At 42.9% G+C, this 18,340-nt stretch overlaps 2 protein-coding genes across 2 annotated transcripts in view; both read left to right on the forward strand.

Moving 5' to 3' along the window:
* Window positions 1-5,641, forward strand: part of LOC146986584 (uncharacterized) — a 387,075-nt gene extending 381,434 nt beyond the window's left edge. Inside the window, exons 24-27 of the mRNA XM_085780291.1 lie at window positions 674-847; window positions 2,213-2,389; window positions 4,574-4,747; window positions 5,274-5,641. Coding sequence (XP_085636417.1) covers window positions 674-847; window positions 2,213-2,389; window positions 4,574-4,747; window positions 5,274-5,457 — 709 coding nt within the window. The 3' untranslated portion in view covers window positions 5,458-5,641. The remainder of the gene's footprint in view (window positions 1-673; window positions 848-2,212; window positions 2,390-4,573; window positions 4,748-5,273) is intronic.
* Window positions 5,642-9,108: 3,467 nt separating this feature from the next.
* On the forward strand, window positions 9,109-17,091 carry LOC146986601 (protein NLRC3-like). Its single transcript, XM_085780292.1, has 9 exons — window positions 9,109-9,369; window positions 10,472-10,621; window positions 11,099-11,224; window positions 11,518-11,637; window positions 11,907-12,026; window positions 12,680-12,805; window positions 13,268-13,387; window positions 14,789-15,012; window positions 15,227-17,091. The coding sequence occupies exons 2-9, from the start codon at window positions 10,491-10,493 to the stop codon at window positions 17,089-17,091; spliced, it is 2,832 nt and encodes a 943-aa protein (XP_085636418.1). The 5' UTR covers window positions 9,109-9,369; window positions 10,472-10,490.
* The last annotated feature ends 1,249 nt before the right edge of the window (window positions 17,092-18,340 follow it).

An 18,340-nucleotide genomic window follows, 5' to 3' on the forward strand; every position in this document is an offset into this window, starting at 1 on the left:
GAGGATGATGATGATGATGATGAGCTGACTCTCAGATGAAGCTGCTAACAGAACAGCTGGATCAGCGACTGTAGTTTCTCCTGAGGCACTGTGACTGTGTCCACAGTGGTTAAGGACCTGAAGCTTCTTCAGCTCTGAACAGAAGATGAGACACTAGGTACGTTTAAATGGACACAAATTCGGAATAAAGGGCTAATCCGAATAAAAATGTGTTATGTAAACACGTCAATTGGAAGATTCTGATCAGATTCGGCTGCCGATCGTTATTCCGAACTGTGTCCATGTAAACACTTATTACGATCATTACTGCCTGTTTGGGGGTTGTTGGGGTGATTATGGTCTTTTCCCACTAGTGCGACAAGGCTGGACACGGTTCTGCTCGGTTTTAATTTCTTCTTTTTTTTTTGCTTTTTGCTTTTACACACTCTAGTGTGATGTCCAACAAGAATCAAACCCGCTAAGTTTAAAAACACACTGGCAGCAGCGTACACTGATCTACTGAGACTTGTTACTCTGTCACCTGAGTTAACGAGGTGGACGAGTGTGTTTGGAGCTGACGAGAGGAGAGAAAAAAGAGAGCGAGACCAAGTCCGAGTCAAGTTGGCTACCGACCCGATATTGCCATGTATCTCGCTTTCAGAGTAATTCTTTCTTTCTTTTATTCTTTATACAGATTGGACAACTGCAGGTTGTCAGAGATCAGCTGTTCTTCTCTGGGCTCAGCTCTGAAGTCCAACCCCTCCCACCTGAGACACCTGGACCTGAGCTATAACAACCCGCAGGATTCAGGAGTGAAGGATCTGAGTGGTTTTCTGGAGAGTCCAGACTGTAGACTGGAGACTCTGAGGTCAGTTCACTGACTGTTACTGTTGTAGATCTTAGATATCTGATCCACAACTGAACCTGATTGATCTTCACTCAGAACTTGAATCAATGACTTTGATGTCATGAATGAAGGACGTTTGAAATAGTTGTCTCATGTTTCCAGTTGTTCTTGTCTCACACTGACAACGACTCTTCACTTTCAGCTCATTTCACTCAGTCTGATCAATAACTAATGATCTGATCACTTAAGCTGTCTTTGTGTGTGTGTGTGTGTGTGTGTGTGTGTGTGTGTGGTGTCAGAAAGCAGCATTCTCCATAGAAACCACATGTTATAATCGCCGACTTTACATCCTCAATAAACATGATCAAAGCCTGGTATCAGCATGTTTTTTGGTCTCAATCGATAGTTTCTACCCCCGCTGAGGGGGGTGATTTTTTTTTTTAACTCTACCGTTTTACTGTTATTAGGTTAAAATTCTGGCCAATTTGGGCGTGGAAACATTGAGTGACAGGTCCAGAGTGGTCCGTGGACAGCTGCTTCGAGGCCAGTGGGCGGGTTCTCGGCCAGCCAATCCAACATGGCGCTGTTCAGGCCGCCATATTTGAGTCACAAAAACGACTCCCCAAAACCAATGGGTGACGTCACGGATGCTACGTCCATATTTTTTTACAGTCTATAGGTTTCACGGTATTACGGTGTTGCAGTACAGCTCTAGAAATGTGTTGTTTTGAAATAAAAAAAAACTTTAATTTCATTTTTCACAACACAACAACATATAGAACATTTGGATCATTAGTAAAGGTGGATCAAGTTCAAATAAATAATAAAATACTGAGTCAAATTAAACTAACTGCATTCATTCTAACCCTTACCCTAACTCCTATACAGTCCTATATATGGGGCTGTTTTTTGGAAACAGGCCTCAAAACGTATTGTAGCGACCTGCAGTAATGTTCTGGTTATAATGCTGAAGAGTTCTGTGATTTCTGTGAATGTGTCTGGTGCAGCGGGTGTGTGAGAGCAGGGGGTGGAGTGAGAGTGAGGAAAACAGCGTCTGTGTGTGTGTGTGTGTTAGTTTGAGCTGATCAATTTGTCGTTGTTGTTGTTGTTGTTGTCGTCGTGGTTACGGACAACAATAACTGTAATAAATGAAGGTTTGTTGACTTTTAACACGTCCGGAAAAACAGTGTTGTCACAGACCCACGTCTCTGTAACCTGAGCCACACCGCGGGACGTAAGGTTTTGAAACTTACCTTGAAACTGGTAATCGGCCCGTTCTATCCACAACAATACAAGTCCCTCTACTCATTTACATACTGATCATTGATCAGGACACATCTGATCAATCATCAATCATTTCATCTTCTTCTTTTATTCTTTATTCAGATTGATCAGCTGCAGTTTGTCAGAGATCAGCTGTTCTTATCTGGGCTCAGCTCTGAAGTCCAACCCCTCCCACCTGAGACTCCTGGACCTGAGCTTCGACAACAACCTGCAGGGGTCAGGAGTGAAGGATCTGAGTGGTTTTCTGGAGAGTCCAGACTGTAGACTGGAGACTCTGAGGTCAGACTCTGTTTTATTTCTGTGCTCAGATGAATGTGATGTGAAAGTTGTGTTGATACTGAGCTGCAGACATGAGGCTGATATTCTACTGATCCACACTGAGGCTGTAGGACAGGGTAGGCAGGCGCTCACAGACCAAGACCAGGGCTGTGGGGGGGTCGGCACCTCAGACAGCTCATCATACAAAATCCTCACAACGAACACATTTATACACAATGGTGTTGGCCGAGCGGTATGCTACAGCGGCTACCCGTTTTGAACCCGAGATACAAGCACTGTATTTGGAGGAAAAAGAGGAAAAAGGACGGGAGACGTTTGCTGCTGCTCACGGCACTCACACGGCAACTGGATTCAGCTGCATGCAGGGGGGGCTTTTTATTAAACACGCCTACCCGACAGGTGGCTTGACCATTATAAATTAGAGCAAAAATGAAGTAACAAATTATATGTCCCCCCCATCAAATAAACAAACAATAATTGAGAGCATCATTCAACAAATGGTTTACACAGATCCAAGTCTTAAACATGTGCAACACATTTTCCCCACAATCTATGCCGTCCTGACATCAGCTGTTATTATAAACTCTCTGTGGGAACTTACTGCACATGTGCAAACAGCCACATACACACCGTACTGACAGAAGAGGCAGAGCAGCTCTGGGCCTTTGCTCTGTAATTCTACACATGGCTGAGTGGTTTGTGCAGCTGCTGCCTGGACAGAAGCTAGCTCTGTTTATTGGCTTTTATTAGACCATGAAAATCACAAAATTCTGACACATTGAACTTGTAGTAAAGTTATCTGAAAGTCATGTTGTACATTGTCCTCCATAAACAAATAAATGAAATAAATAAATAAAATCCTGATCGGCTGATCAGTCACATGCCCTCCTCTTCCAAATAGGGTGGGCTATTTAAACCCCCCAACTTACCTGCTCGTCCCTGGCTATGGTCAGAAAGCAGCATTCTCCATAGACCCCCATGTTAAAATCGCCGACTTTACATCCTCAATAAACATGATCAAAGCCTGGTGTCAGCACGTTTTTTGGTCTCAATCGATAGTTTCTACCCCCGCACACACTCTGAGGGGGGTGAATGTTTTTTAACTCTACCGTTTTACTGTTATTAGGTTAAAACTCTGGCCAATTAGGGTGTGGAAACGTTGAGTGACAGGTCCGGAGCGGTCCGTGGACAGTTGCTTTGAGGGTAGTGGGCGGGTTCTCGGCCGGCCAATCCAACATGGCGCTGTTCAGGCCGCCATATTTGAGTCACAAAAATGACTACCCAAAACCAATGGGTGATGTCACGGATGCTACGTCCATATTTTTTACGGTCTATGCTGCTGCTGCTATTTCCTGCTCTGCTGCCTTGCTGCTGCTTCTGCATAGATCTCGCTGCTGCTGCTGCCCATTAGGTTTTGCAAACACACCTTCTCCCCAGCATCCACCTGTGGGCGCTGTCTCTATGATCCCCTGCACGGGGTCTGCTTCATTCCCTGTAATGTCTGGCAAACCAGATCATTCAGGGAACGAATAACTGAGACAGAGCCTGACACCAAACCTGCTGCAGCCATGCTCAAGGATACCTATGCTGTGCTTCAGCTTGCAATGCTTATACTCAATAAATTATTTGTTCTAATTTCAGAGTTGTCTGACTGAACTACAGAAACACATGTGATGTATCAGACAATAACTGATCTATAATCAATAGCTGCTGGCTCCACCTCTTTCCTGAGGCTCTGTGATGTTTATAGTGAATCATTCAAAGCCAACATCCCATAATAAGCGTGTGTGTGTGTGCTGGTTTCAGGTTTTTCTGTCTCTGAGCTTCATTCGACGTGTGTTTCTACGCGTTAGTTGTCATGGTAACAGATTTCAGCCTCACATGTTTGTTGTCTTGAGCATGGTCAGTAAATCTCTGGTCAATGTGGCTGCTCAACATGAGTTTATATGGATGAAGCCACAGGTGGAGCTGACAGATGAAGAGGCGGAGTCACTGCGTCTGTGTTGAAGCAGCAGCAGCTTCTCATGAATATTAATGAGCTGTTTTCTCTCTATGTGACTGTTTAACCTGCTTCCTGTTGCTTCAGCTGTTGGACTTGGATTTTCTAAACTTCTTCTTTCTGAAACTTCTTCAGCTCTGAACAGGAGCTTTGTCCTCAACTAACTGCTTTTATTCTTTATTCAGATTGGTGAACTGCAGTTTGTCAGAGATCAGCTGTTCTTCTCTGAGCTCAGCTCTGAAGTCCAACCCCTCCCACCTGAGACACCTAGACCTGAGATACAATGAGCTGCAGGATTCAGGAGTGAAGGATCTGAGTGGTTTTCTGGAGAGTCCAGACTGTAGACTGGAGACTCTGAGGTCAGTTCACTGACTGTTACTGTTGTAGATCTTAGATCTTTGATCCACAACTGAACCTGATTGATCTTCACTCAGAACTTGAATCACTGACTTTGATGTCATGAATGAAGGACGTTTGAAATAGTTGTTGTCTCGTGTGTGTGTGTTGTGTGGTAGTCTGGGACATGTACACAAGTTGGTTGTGAGGGGCCTTCAGATGGCTGGCCTCCCTAAAATAAGAGCTAAACAGTTAGGTACTGCTCAGTATCGGCTATTATTGGAAGCCACTCAGTCTGGAGGAGACTATGTTTTTTGTATCCTTGAATGATGTCTGCTTTCTATCTGACCTGTAGGTCATCATATATGTAACAGTGTTCAGCCACCTAGGTACTTTGTATCTGACCGACTCCTGTTGTCAACTGCACTGGCAGTATTTATGTCCCTTGTGCAAGAACCCTTGTACTTTCTTTGTATGTGGGGATAAATAAATATTTCAAATGTGTGTGAGTGATCTTCTTTTCATCTTCTTCTTTTATTCTTTATTTAGATTGCAGGGCTGCAGTTTGTCAGAGATCAGCTGTTCTTCTCTGGGCTCAGCTCTGAAGTCCAACCCCTACCACCTGAGACGCCTGGACCTGAAAGGAGGAAACAGCAAGTTGAGCTCTTCAGCTCTGCAGCAGCTTCATGATCTTGTTGAGAGTCCAGACTTTCGACTGGAGACTCTGGAGTGAGTCTGATCTGTAGCTGTTTCCACAGCTGATGAGACTGTGGGAGTGAAATAAAGTGTAAAGTGCAGCAGGTGAACCTGTCAGGATGTGACATCATACATGACATCATCTATGACATCACAGACTCAGAAAACGCTGTGCTTCAATGTGTCAATCATCAGTGATCCAGTCACAGGTAAAGGTGTTGAGTCAAACAGGAACAATGAGCTTCACCTGTCACTCAAGTACAGGAAGTACTTTTACTCCACTAACTCCAAACCAAATTATTTTACTGTGATACTGTCATTATAGAAACTTTTACTCAGCTCCTATATTATAGTATTCACTGTGATACCTTGTAAGAAGTACTTTTACTGTGATGCTGTATCTACAGAAACTACTCTTATTGTTGTACTGTAAATACATGAGTTATTTATTTATGAGTTATTTTACTGTACTGTTAGGGTAAGTGTACCTATTAAGCCCATATACCATATAAGCCCACTTGTGACTTCTGAGTCAAATTTTAAAAAAAACTACATCACCATTTTTGCTGGTTCATGGTTCTTCCAATGAAGCAGCTTGTTACATAAATTATACTTTTTATTCTAAGCAAATCAGATTGGTCAATCTTGAGTTATCGAAGCATATGTGTGACATGTGCCTGCTGCTCCCGAAGAAGTTGCAAAAAAACTTCAGTGATTTTGATGCCCTGAAAAAACAATATTTATTCCATATTTCTACTCCGACTTTAGCTAAGTACTCATTTGTTACCAACATTTAAGAGATTAGTGCTTTAAATAAAACATGTGTTAGAATTTTACTAGAATTAGAAATAGTTTTTCTTTTGAATTCAAAATATGCATTTTAGCATGCTAGCAAACAGCCCACATGCTGCATCTATGCAGCCACTGCATAGCATTGTTCATTGCCATGACATAAAGCATGATAAACATGAATAGTTTACATTTTTGTATGCAGAATATCCGATTGTATTGTTAAATTGATAATACATATGAATATTTATCTTTATTTATTTTTTAATTAACATTTTTACCAAGTGGGCTTAAAGGGGACAGTAGCAAAAAAATCACACCATTTAGGGCAGATGTAAATGAGTATAGCTAATTACTTAAATACATGATCAATTAATACTTTTCATGTTATGTTAGTACAGCTTATATACATTCATGTCATGTAGTTGTTTTTAAATGTCATGTGTGTAGAATAGAAAGATTCTGATTTTTAACCAATAATTCACTGATGTTCCCTTTAAGCCCACCTGCTCCCCTTAAGCCCACTGGCTCTGTTTCAATGGAGAGTTTCTTCCTTTCGACTTTTGAACCATTTTCCTGCCTAAGTTTGACCTCACCTAATCAATCAGCTTCATAATTCAGATAATTAAATACCCAAATTTAAATATTAGTGATATTGCATCGGCCAATTCATTCATTTTATTAATTGTTTCTATTTAAGCTGTGTTTTTATGTTTAAAAAGTTATTTGTTTAGTTGTAAATACTGAAATTGATTCATTTATTATCCTTAAAATAGTATTGAACCAGGAAACTGTCTTTCTCTCAGTCATTGGGTCTTCAGAAATCTAGATAAAAACACTTTCAACCAGCTGGCTGGACCAGAAAGTTTGGCCAAATGTAAATGCCAATTGTATAATGTAGGATAGACAGATATTGAAAGCTTAAGTACTGAAGAGTAATTTCCAATCTAATTTTTATTTTGTTCATGAATAGTTTTTTGGCTACATTCCAAAGAAGACATGTTGTAAGTTTAGCTTTTTTTGTGTTGACAACACAGCAAATAGGCCGATCATGCCTATTTCAAATGCCATTTACAGGGCCAAGGAGAGGAGTGGAGACAAAATGAAAATAGCTATTGAGAGCTAAGAGATTACATATTTTAATAGAATAACTTTGGATTTTTAAGATTTTTAAATATATATATGTATTTATCAACAAATCATGAAGTGGGCTTATTTGGAACACCCATGGGCTTAAAGGGTACATTAAGTACCCATTAAGCCCATGCCAGATTTTTGGTATATTTTGACAAATTAAACAATAAAAACATTAAAAATTGGTATAAATGAATGATTGACACTTCAAATTAGACATTAGACTATCATTTGAACTAAAATGTTTTCACTTAAAGCAGAAGTAAGTGGTCCGGTCGTTTTCGCTAATGCTGCGTTCCAGGCAGGCTTTTGAAATTGTAAATTACAGCTTCAAGTCACAACTTACGACTTTGTAGCGTTCCAGGCAACCTACTCGTGTTTTTCCGACCTGTTTTACCGGTGAAAGTCACTATAACGGCCACTCGTAACTTCCGACCGGTGAACTCGTACCAGATCGAACTGGTACCACTTCACGGTCGGAAAAATACGAGTTTCCTTGAACGCACCATAACAGTCCTCGTCCCTACGTCGCCACATTCACGGCGTTCCTTGGCTGCACACACAGCCCTGCATGCCGTTCTCTCTCCTCATTGGATAAAAACTGTAGGATACGATAAATGTTTTCTCCTCGACTCAGAGCAGAGCAGAGTGACTGACAGACCCGTGTTTCAGACCAAACACTCTATGTAAGTGATTGCTGTCGGAAGATATAACTATTTAAGACTTATATTAACACAAATATATCACTTACTTCTGCTTTAAATTGGGGTGGTATATATTAAAAATGGCTGAAAAGCAGATTTGGTGGGCTTAATAGGTACACTTACCCTACTGTAAGTACAGGGAATACTTTTACTTTGGTACTGTAACCAAAGGATACCTTATATGAAGTACTTTTATTCTGTTACTTATCTACAGGAAGTACTTTTATTGTTATATTATTACATTATTATTCACTGTGTTACTGTAACTACAGTGAAGAACTTTTTACTTTGGTACTATTAATACAAGTGTTTATACTATTGCAATTACAATAAGTACTTTTACTATAGTACTGTGAAATAAAAATATCACTAACTTTCCTTCACGACTTTAAAACCTTTCACCAGAAAGAAAGAAAAACAAACATCTCTGATCATAACTTTATTGACACAAGCTCGAAAATCAAACTGTCTGACAGTGTTCAGTTTTTTTCCTTATTCACAAAACAATCTTCATATTTATTTAAATATTTCTGTATACAACTTCAGTCCAGTCATCTTTGAAATGTCGGATGTAAAAGTTTTCATGTCCAAGACGGGGCTTCAGCTCTGAAGGGGCCGACGTGCAAAAACAAAACCAGTAAAACCAGTGAACCAAGTGAACACAGTCTGAGCTGGGTCGACTCTTCATGCAGAATAAAAACTAAAATGAGAGACTGAGAGAAAAAATTTAAAACTAACACCACCTCAGCTCATCAGAGACGTCTCATTAATGTTATTGCTGCTCTGATACGACCTGACAATAAAATATATAAACTGTAACCCTGTCTTTTAAATTTAACGAGATATAAATGAATAAAAAAAAAAATCATTTAATAAGACCAAACTGACATATCCCATGATTCATTGTGTCTTATATCCTCCCCTCATACAAAGGTAACAAAGGAGCTGTCTGTTACCCTTAAAATCCTCACGTCAAAGTTGATGACAACATGTGTGATGAATAGGAAAGAGAACAGACTGAGCTGTAACTTGTAGTGGAGCATCTTTAAATCTCTCAGCAGCTCTTCTACCACAGCTGGATCTCAGCTCACTGTTTATTCATGGTGTCAGAGTTCACCGGTCCATACAGGTGTAATACCAGGAGTTACCCAGCAGGTGGCGCCATTGTACTGTACAAAGTGACTTCCCCTCCATCTGTCACAATGAACTTCAAACTGAACAGTGACTTCCTGTAAACACAGAGCAGAGGGAGGAGGTAAAACTGTTCTGATTCCATGTTAGAGTGAATAGCGAAGGAGGAGAGAAACTGAAGTCTAAGACGAGTGAGTGTCAACACAACATTATTATTAATTGTATTATTGTTGCTTTTAAGTGTCAGAGTGTGAGAGTCAGTCTGTCTCTGTGGACTGTGGAGGGAAGAAGAGTCAGAAGTAGTTAGGGGTGGGAATCAAGAACTACTCTTCAGACCTGGTTCCCACTTGATCAATTCTTTGAGATTGTGTGTGTTTGCTTATTGATTCTGTTTGTTTGTTTGTTTGCTTTTTAATTTGCATGTTTCTGAACCAAACAACACACACTGTGTTCAGTTCTGAATGAAGCAAACATGGCCTTGAGGCAGAATCCTTCTAAAGTGTGGGGGGTAGATCGAGTGATCGGACATCATACCATAACATCGCCTGTTGCACCTACGGCACACACACACCTATGGTGTGTAATCCGTCACATGTGGACACGTGGGCTGCTCTCACATCAAGAGACCATGTCGCCGTTTACTGTGTTGTTAGTTTTGCTTTAGTCTTTAGTTTAGCTTACAGTTGTTCTACCTGGAGGTGATGTGGCTACACACCCACAGTGACCTGTTACCGGAGAGATTAATGATGTTACGTTATAATTCAATCATCATTATAAATGAGAGTGCTTAGTGTTTGTATCCACATGTCACTGTTTCCGGGACGTCTGTCTGTCTGTCCAACTTGATTCATGTTTCGCCAATACTCACATGAAATCTGGTGCGCACCCTGTGTCTTCTCTTTTCTTTTTGCTCTCTTTGGCTCGCTCACTTGTGATCCGCGTATGAAAACAAAAGCTATTGAGAAAAATACAGATGCGTGAAAACCACAAAATGGAAACACTGGAATAACCACAGCGGGCCCCACAGTCCACAGTGGTATAGTGTTAACCTCTCCAGACAGGTCTTTTTTTCCCTCACCCAATCTCTTAAAGAATTTATAAGAGAAATGACAAGGAATCAGATCAATAAGCAATATCGATAATGGAATCAGAATCACAAAATTCTTATCAATATCCGCCCCTAGACATAGTCCATAGGTCAGCACATTTATTGACACAACTTCAAACTCATAACAAACATTGACTTGAACTCAATGACAATGTGTGTTTGTGTGTTACTGGTTTCCCTCTCAGACTGACTGAAGTCCTGAAGATGAGTGTTAATGTGGAGAAACAGGAGGACAGATCAAAGTCTCCAGGATCCATCTGTCGGTCTCTGAAGAGTGACCAGTACAAACCTGAACCTCCAGACTTCAGTCCTGGACCTGGACCTTTAGACTCACAGTAAGAACATGTGTTTGTGTGTACTCTGTGTGTCCATGTCCACTGTGTGTGTGTATATGTGTCCATGTCATGATCTCTCCTAACATGCCTTAACCTGGACTTAACAACTTACCTGACTTTGCCTAATTGGATTTATTTTGTTTTTATACCATGGTCTGGGTGAATCCTCGATTTTAAATCTTTATAGTTAGCTACCTTAGCTTGAAGGCTAACCTAACATTTGCTAACCCTGTAGAAGCTGTGTCAAGAGAGATTGCTGTGCTTAAACGTGACTGACCAGTGGGGTTTTGTATTGTTACGTAGGCACCTGTTACACACACACACCCACAACGCAAATAATGGTTACATCAGTGTGTCTGTCCTTTATGTCTGCGTTAAGGCATGTTAAAATAATTATCAGCGTTAACGAAATAATGTGTTAATGCAAAAAAAGCACGTTAACTTTGACAGCCCTAATAAAAACATGTTTGTTTGCAGAGGTCAGAACCACAGACTGAGAGCAGAGTCTCCAGGATCCGTCTGTCTGTCCATGAAAAGTGACTGGTCCAAAGAGCTTAATCCAGAATTCAGTTCTGGACCTGGACCTGGACCTTCAGAGACACAGTAAGAGATGGTTTCTGAGCCCCATGAAGCTGTGCTGAGAGATTGCTGTGCTTGAACGTGACTGACCAGTGGGGTTTCATATTGTTACACAGGCCATAAAAGTCTGGTCAAACACTAAGAGAATGTTGGCACTTGTTATACACACGCAACGCAAATAACGGTCACATCTGTGTGTCTGTCGTCTGCGTTAACGCACGTTACAATAATTATTGGCAATAATGAAATAATGTGTTAAAAGCAATAAAAACAAGTTCACTTTGACAGCCCTAATAAAAACATGTTTGTGTTTGCAGAGGTCAGAACCACAGACTGAGAGCAGAGTCTCCAGGATCCGTCTGTCTGTCCATGAGGAGTGACTGGTCCAAAGAGCTTAATCCAGAATTCAGTTCTGGACCTGGACCTTCAGAGACACAGTAAGAGATGGTTTCTGAGTCCCATGAAGCTTGATTTGTCTCTTCCCTGGGCTGTAGGGGGACGACTGATGTCCAGGTAGATCCAGATGTTAACCCTGTGCATCCAGATGCTGACCAGTGTCAGTGTATAATCCTTTGTAGAGCTGATGTGAGACTGATGTTCAGCAGCTGGACACTGAGCACATTAATGAATGACTGACAATGCCACTGCGATCAGAGAACTGGTCAGTGATGGATGTGATGTGACTAAAACATGTTTGTGTCTTCAGAGGTCAGAACCACAGACTGAGAGCAGAGTCTCCAGGATCCATCTGTCTGTCCATGAGGAGTGACTGGTCCAAAGAGCTTAATCCAGAATTCAGTTTGGGACCTGGACCTTCAGAGTCACAGTAAGAGACATTTTCTGAGCCCCATGAAGCTGTGCTGAGAGATTACTGTGCTTGAACATGACTGACCAGTTGGTTTCCATATTGTTACACAGGCAATAAAAGTTCAGTCAAATGATGAGAGAGTGTTGGCCTTTGTAACACACACGCACACACACAACGCAGACAACGGTTATATCTGCATGTGTCTGTCTTCTGCGTCCAAGTGTGTCCTTCTATTGTTTTGTCTTGATGTGTCTCTTCCCTGGGCTGTGGGGGGACGACTTAAAGCTTCAGTTGGTAACAATTATTCAGTCATATTTGCTGGAACTGTCACTATATTCTGATGGTCAGACATTAAATGAGTAATTTAGTTCATAAAGGGACCTGACGGAGTATTGTCTTGAAATTTCCGACCAAGTCGCGGAGTTTACTTTCACTTTCGTCAACTTACCAACTGGAGCTTTAAGTCAAGGTAGATGCAGATGTTGAACCAGTGCATCCAGATGCTGACCAGTGTCAGTGTATAATCCTTTGTCGAGCTGATGTGAGACGGATGTTCAGCAGCTGGACACTGGACACAGTTGATGATTGACTAAATTCCAACAATGCCTCTGTGATCAGAGAACTGGTCAGTGATCAATGTGATGTGAACAAAAATGTGTTTGTGTTTGCAGAGGTCAGAACCACAGACTGAGAGGAGAGTCTCCAGGATCCATCTGTCTGTCCATGAGGAGTGACTGGTCCAAAGAGCTTAATCCAGAATTCAGTTCTGGACCTCGACCTGGATCTTCAGAGTCACAGTAAGAGACGGTTTCTGAGCCCCATGAAGCTGTGCTGAGAGATTACTGTGCTTGAACATGACTGAACAGTGGGTTTCCATATTGTTACACAGGAAATAAAAGTCCGGTCAAATGATGAGAGTGTCAGCCCTTGTTACACACAACGCAGACAACAGTTATATCTGTGTGTGTGTGTGTCTTCTGTGTCTCCTCTGTGTCACTTTGTTGTTTTGTCTATATGCGTCTTTTCCCTGGGCTGTAGGGAGACGACTGAAGTCAAGGTAGATCCAGATGTTGACCCAGTGCATCCAGATACTGACCAGGATCAGTGTAGGATCCTCTGGAGAGCTGATATGAGATAGATGTTCAGAAGTTGGACACTGGACACAGTTAATGACTGACTGACTTCCCACAATGCCTCTTTGATCAGAGAACTGATCAGTGATTGATGTGATGTGAACAAAAACATGTTTGTGTTTGCAGAGGTCAGAACCACAGACTGAGAGGAGAGTCTCCAGGATCCATCTGTCTGTCCATGAGGAGTGACTGGTCCAAAGAGCTTAATCCAGAATTCAGTTTGGGACCTGGACCTTCAGAGTCATGGTAAGAGGAGGTTTCTACTGTAAACTGAGCTGAAGATGATTCAGTCATTAGACTCATGTGAAGGAAACAGAGAGAAACCAGGAACCAGATCCATCAGACTCTGAAGGTTCACAACAAACTTCAGAGACAGAAACATGCACACACACACTGTCCATCAGACTGATGAAGCACAGCGTCTTCATGTTACTGTGTCATCGGCCTCAGTCAGTGTGAACGTTGGTGCACCAACACCAGCCCCATCTCCATCACCACAGTTTCCATAGATGGATTCAAACACACCCACAATCAGCTTATCTGATGTCAACACCTGTGTGAGCTCCACCTGTCTGTAGAGCTGTCAGTGGACAGAAGAACAGAGAAGAGACAAAGTGTCTCCATGTTGGAGGAGACACTTTAATGACCCACACGTCTGGGCCTTTAAACTGAAGCCAGAATAGAGATTAAAGCAGCTGATACACAGAGACTTTTATTTTGAAAAGTCAGGAACCAGACAGGAGTGATCAGTTTTTCTTTTTTCCTGTCTGTGAATGTCTGAGCTTTTCCACAACACATAGTGAAGCTCAGGTGGAGCTGCTGAAGCTTCTGTTGTCAGCTTCAGTCTACTCACACTGGATCAGAGCTCCAACACAGGTTCATTAGAGTCACACAGCAGCGTCTGGATGAGGAGCTCATTAGTTAAAGAGCTGATAGGACTGAGTCCAGAACCAACATCAAACACATGATCAGTGTCTGAAAGAGTCACAGAGAAGTTCAGAGGAAAACACCACTGACAACTTCTGAATCATTTCACAAATTTAGAGTAAAAACCAGATGAAACAATGCAGAACTGAGAAAACTCAAACTAACAGAGTTTGGTCTTAGAGTCCAGATTTAAGGGACAATTCCTGGCTAATTCCACCTGGAGCTCGAGTTTTCTAACATTTTAGGTTGAAATGAATGAATCTGAATCTTATGCAGTAGTTCTGTCTGTCCCGCATCGCCACAGCAGTGACGGATCTTAGGCTGTTTACATCTCACAAAACCACTTATTTTTTCATAGACAACGTCAGATAGCTATTCAAGCATACACTGAGGGGTTTGTTTACTTAAAGAAAGAGGACATGTGTGTAAACTGAGCAGTAACACAATGTCTTGTCAAGTTGACACACTTAGTATGTTTACAGGTAGAATGAACAATATCCAGACTTACTCTCACTGCTATGAAAACGTTGTGCCTCCGAGTTGATATTATATATTGAGCACTCCAGACTGCCTGTAAACATACTGAGACGTCAACTTGACTCTTGCGCGAGTCAAACATGTCAGCTTTCTTGAAGTAAACAAACCCCTCGGTGTATGTTTGAATAGCTATTAAAGTATGTGGAGCTGTGACATATTGTTGATACAGAAATGTCTTGACAGGAGGAAGAGGAGTGGTGTCTCTGTGGACCAGCAGCTGTCCTGCTGTGGTCTCTGTCAGGACGTCCTGAAGGATCCAGTCTCCACCAGCTGTGGACACTGGTTCTGCAGACAGTTCTTCACCTCAGACTGGGACCAGTCTTGTTCTTCAGGACCCCTCTCCTGTGGACAAAGACCCAGAATCAGAGGTGGGTTGCAGACAGCCAATCAGAGCAGCTGTGTACAAAGTGAGACTGAACATCTGTCTGCTGATGTGGTCATTTGTGAAACCAGGACCTATTGCTTTCTCCAGAGTCATTGGTCCATCACACAGCACTGACATTTAAGATTATGATTCAAACCTTCTCTTTGTTGTCTGTAGTTTTTCTTTAGCTAATGAAATAATCTGATCAGATTGTCAGACTCTCTGTCTTCAGTCTGACTCTGTCTCTGCTCTCTCAGCAGATCGTGATCTGCAGGAGGTTTTAGATCAACATAAAATCAGTCTGAGGAGCAGATGTGAACGAGTGACTGAAGGAATTGAGGGAACAGGAAGTGGAACCCTCCTCAACAGGATCTACACTGAGCTCTACATCACAGAGGGACAGAGTGAAGAGGTTAATACCCAACATGAGGTAAGACAGCTGGAGACAACATCCAAGAAGAAGACCCTCCATGACACTCCAATCAAGTGCAACGACATCTTTAAAGACTTACCTGTCCAACAGAGAGAGGACGTCTCTACTGTCTCACCTGTCCAACAGAGAGAGGATGTCTCCACAGTCTCACCTGTGCAACAGGGACCCATCAGAGTGGTTCTGACCAACGGCGTCGCTGGCGTTGGAAAAACCTTCTCGGTGCAGAAGTTCACTCTGGACTGGGCCGAGGGCTTAGAGAACCAAGATGTCAGTCTGCTGGTTCTGCTTTCGTTCAGGGAGCTGAACCTGATCAGAGATCAGCGGTTGAGTCTTCTCAGGCTGCTCCATGTTTTCCATCCAACATTACAGAAGGTCACAGCAGAGCAGCTGGCTGTCTGTAAACTTCTCTTCATCTTCGACGGCCTGGATGAAAGCCGACTGTCACTGGACTTCAGCAACAGGGAGGTTGTGTCTGATGTCACACAGACGTCATCAGTCAACGTGCTGCTGACAAACCTCATCCAGGGGAATCTGCTTCCCTCGGCTCTGGTCTGGATCACCTCCAGACCTGCAGCAGCCAATCAGATCCCTCCTACATGTGTTGACAGGGTAACAGAGGTCCGAGGCTTCACTGATGCCCAGGTGGAGGAGTATTTCAGGAGGAGGTCCATTGATGAAGATCTGTCCAGAAGAATCATCTCACACATCAAGACGTCCAGGACCCTCCACATCATGTGTCAAGTCCCAGTCTTCTGCTGGATCGGTGCTACAGTTCTGGAGCACATGTTGACCACAGACCAGAGAGGAGAGCTGCCCAAGACCACGACTGACCTGTTCTCACACTTCCTGCTGGTCCAGACAAAGAGGAAGAAGAACAAGTACGTTAAAGGACATGAGACAAGTCCACAGGAGCTGACGGAGGCCGACAGGGAAGTTCTTCTGAAGCTGGGGAGGCTGGCGTATGAACAGCTGGAGGAAGGAAACATCATGTTCTACCAAGAGGACCTGGAGCAGTGTGGTCTGGATGTCACAGAGGCCTTGGTGAACTCAGGACTCTGTACGGAGATCTTCAAAAGAGAGAGTGTGATCTTCCAGAAAACAGTCTACTGCTTTGTTCATCTGAGTGTTCAGGAGTTTCTGGCTGCAGTCTACATGTTCCACTGTTTCACCAACAGGAACATAGAGGTCCTCAAGAAGTTTCTGGGAGAACAACATGATGATTTAACCGTGGATGTCTTCCTGAAGAGAGCCATGCAGAAATCCCTCAGCAGTAGAAATGGTCACCTTGACCTGTTTGTTCGCTTCCTTCATGGCCTCTCTCTGGAGTCCATCCAGAGGCTGTTAGGAGGTCTGCTGGGTCAGACAGACAACAATCCAGAAACCATCCAGAGAACCATCAACAACCTGAAGAAGATGAACTGTTACGGAACCTCTCCTGACAAAAGCATCAACATCTTCCACTGTCTGACGGAGATGAAGGACCAGTCAGTTCATCAGCAGATCCAACAGTTCCTCAAGTCAGAGAACAGATCAGAGGAACTCTCTGAGATCCAGTGTTCAGCTCTGGCCTACATGCTGCTGATGTCAGAGCAGGTTCTGGACCAGTTGGACCTGCAGAAGTACAACACATCTGAGGAGGGACGACAGAGACTGATCCCAGCTGTGAGGAACTGCAGGAAGGCTCGGTGAGTCCAGACATGATCAATATAATTATTTATTAGTAGTTTCGATCAGTAGTTCAGATAAACACTGTTTAATTTATTCTCATAATTCTTAGTTTGACTTCATTACAGGTCAGTTTTGTTTTCTCTGGAGGTGTAGTAAAAGCTGTGAGCTCCAACATGTTGATCTTCAGCTCGTTGTGATCGTTGCTGTTTAACTCATTGAGTGCCGCGCTCCTTTCCAAAGTTTTAGTCAAGTGTACCGGCAATTTAGACCATTTTTGTAGAGCCACAGTGTATTCTATATTATTGCCACCAACACATACTGTGGCTCATTTGCAAGGTGAAACTTTATTCTTCAAATGGCCACAAACCGTTTGTTTCTACGTGCCTCCGTTCCTGAGAAAACTCTTTTATGAAAGGTGCTCTGTTTGTGCCTGTCGCTCTTCTGACACTCGCATTTCTGGATCAAAGGACTTGTGTAAGATAAATATACAACAATTGCTGTTCTATTCACAAAACCACCATCGGGGGCGGGGGGGGGGGGGTGCCACTAATCAACAATAACACAGACGCATCGTGCCGTGTCACAGCCTCTCGCTGCAGAATGTGATGGTCTCTCGGCCACAGCAGGTCGGGAACACCGGCCCCACCGGTGGTCGCGGTCCTTCTGTGGTACGGGTCGGTGCCGGCGGCCTGCTTTGGCCCAGGGACCATCACATTTTACCGCGGGAGGACACGGTGTTGCTCGAGATGAAGACCGGGCGGGACTGTCGGCTGAGAGCTTCCTGTTTCGGCTCCAAGCTGCTGGAGCCTCGCGGGTGAGAGCAGAGCAGCTGCACTGCATCCACATGCAGAACTCTGTTTGCAAAAGCCGAGCCGTCATCTATTTCAGTTCTGCTCGTTGTAGAGTCCCCAAATTTACACGTAAGGTATGTTAAAGTGTCTATTTTCATAATAAAAAAAAAAGCAAAAAACTTAAAATCACGTTTTTGGCACTCAACGCATGGAAACGAAAAACGAGAAATTACGTGGTTGGCACTCAATGAGTTAATTAGGAACAAGTTATTTTGTTCTTTTATGTTGACTTTTTGGTTTTATTCAAATCCTACACCTCAGTTTATCCAGGTAACTGCTAGTGTTGTAGTCAAGACCACTTAACCCGAGACCAAGTTAATACCAAAACCAAGACAAGACTATGGGCCCTAGTTTGTTGGCGCAGCGCAGGTGGCGCAAGGTAGCGCAGCTGGTCTAATGCAAGTTTCGACCAGCGCAGC

Source organism: Trachurus japonicus, chromosome 6, assembly GCF_045865225.1.
Source record: "Trachurus japonicus isolate A0001 chromosome 6, Traja_1.0".
Lineage (NCBI taxonomy): Eukaryota > Metazoa > Chordata > Actinopteri > Carangiformes > Carangidae > Trachurus > Trachurus japonicus.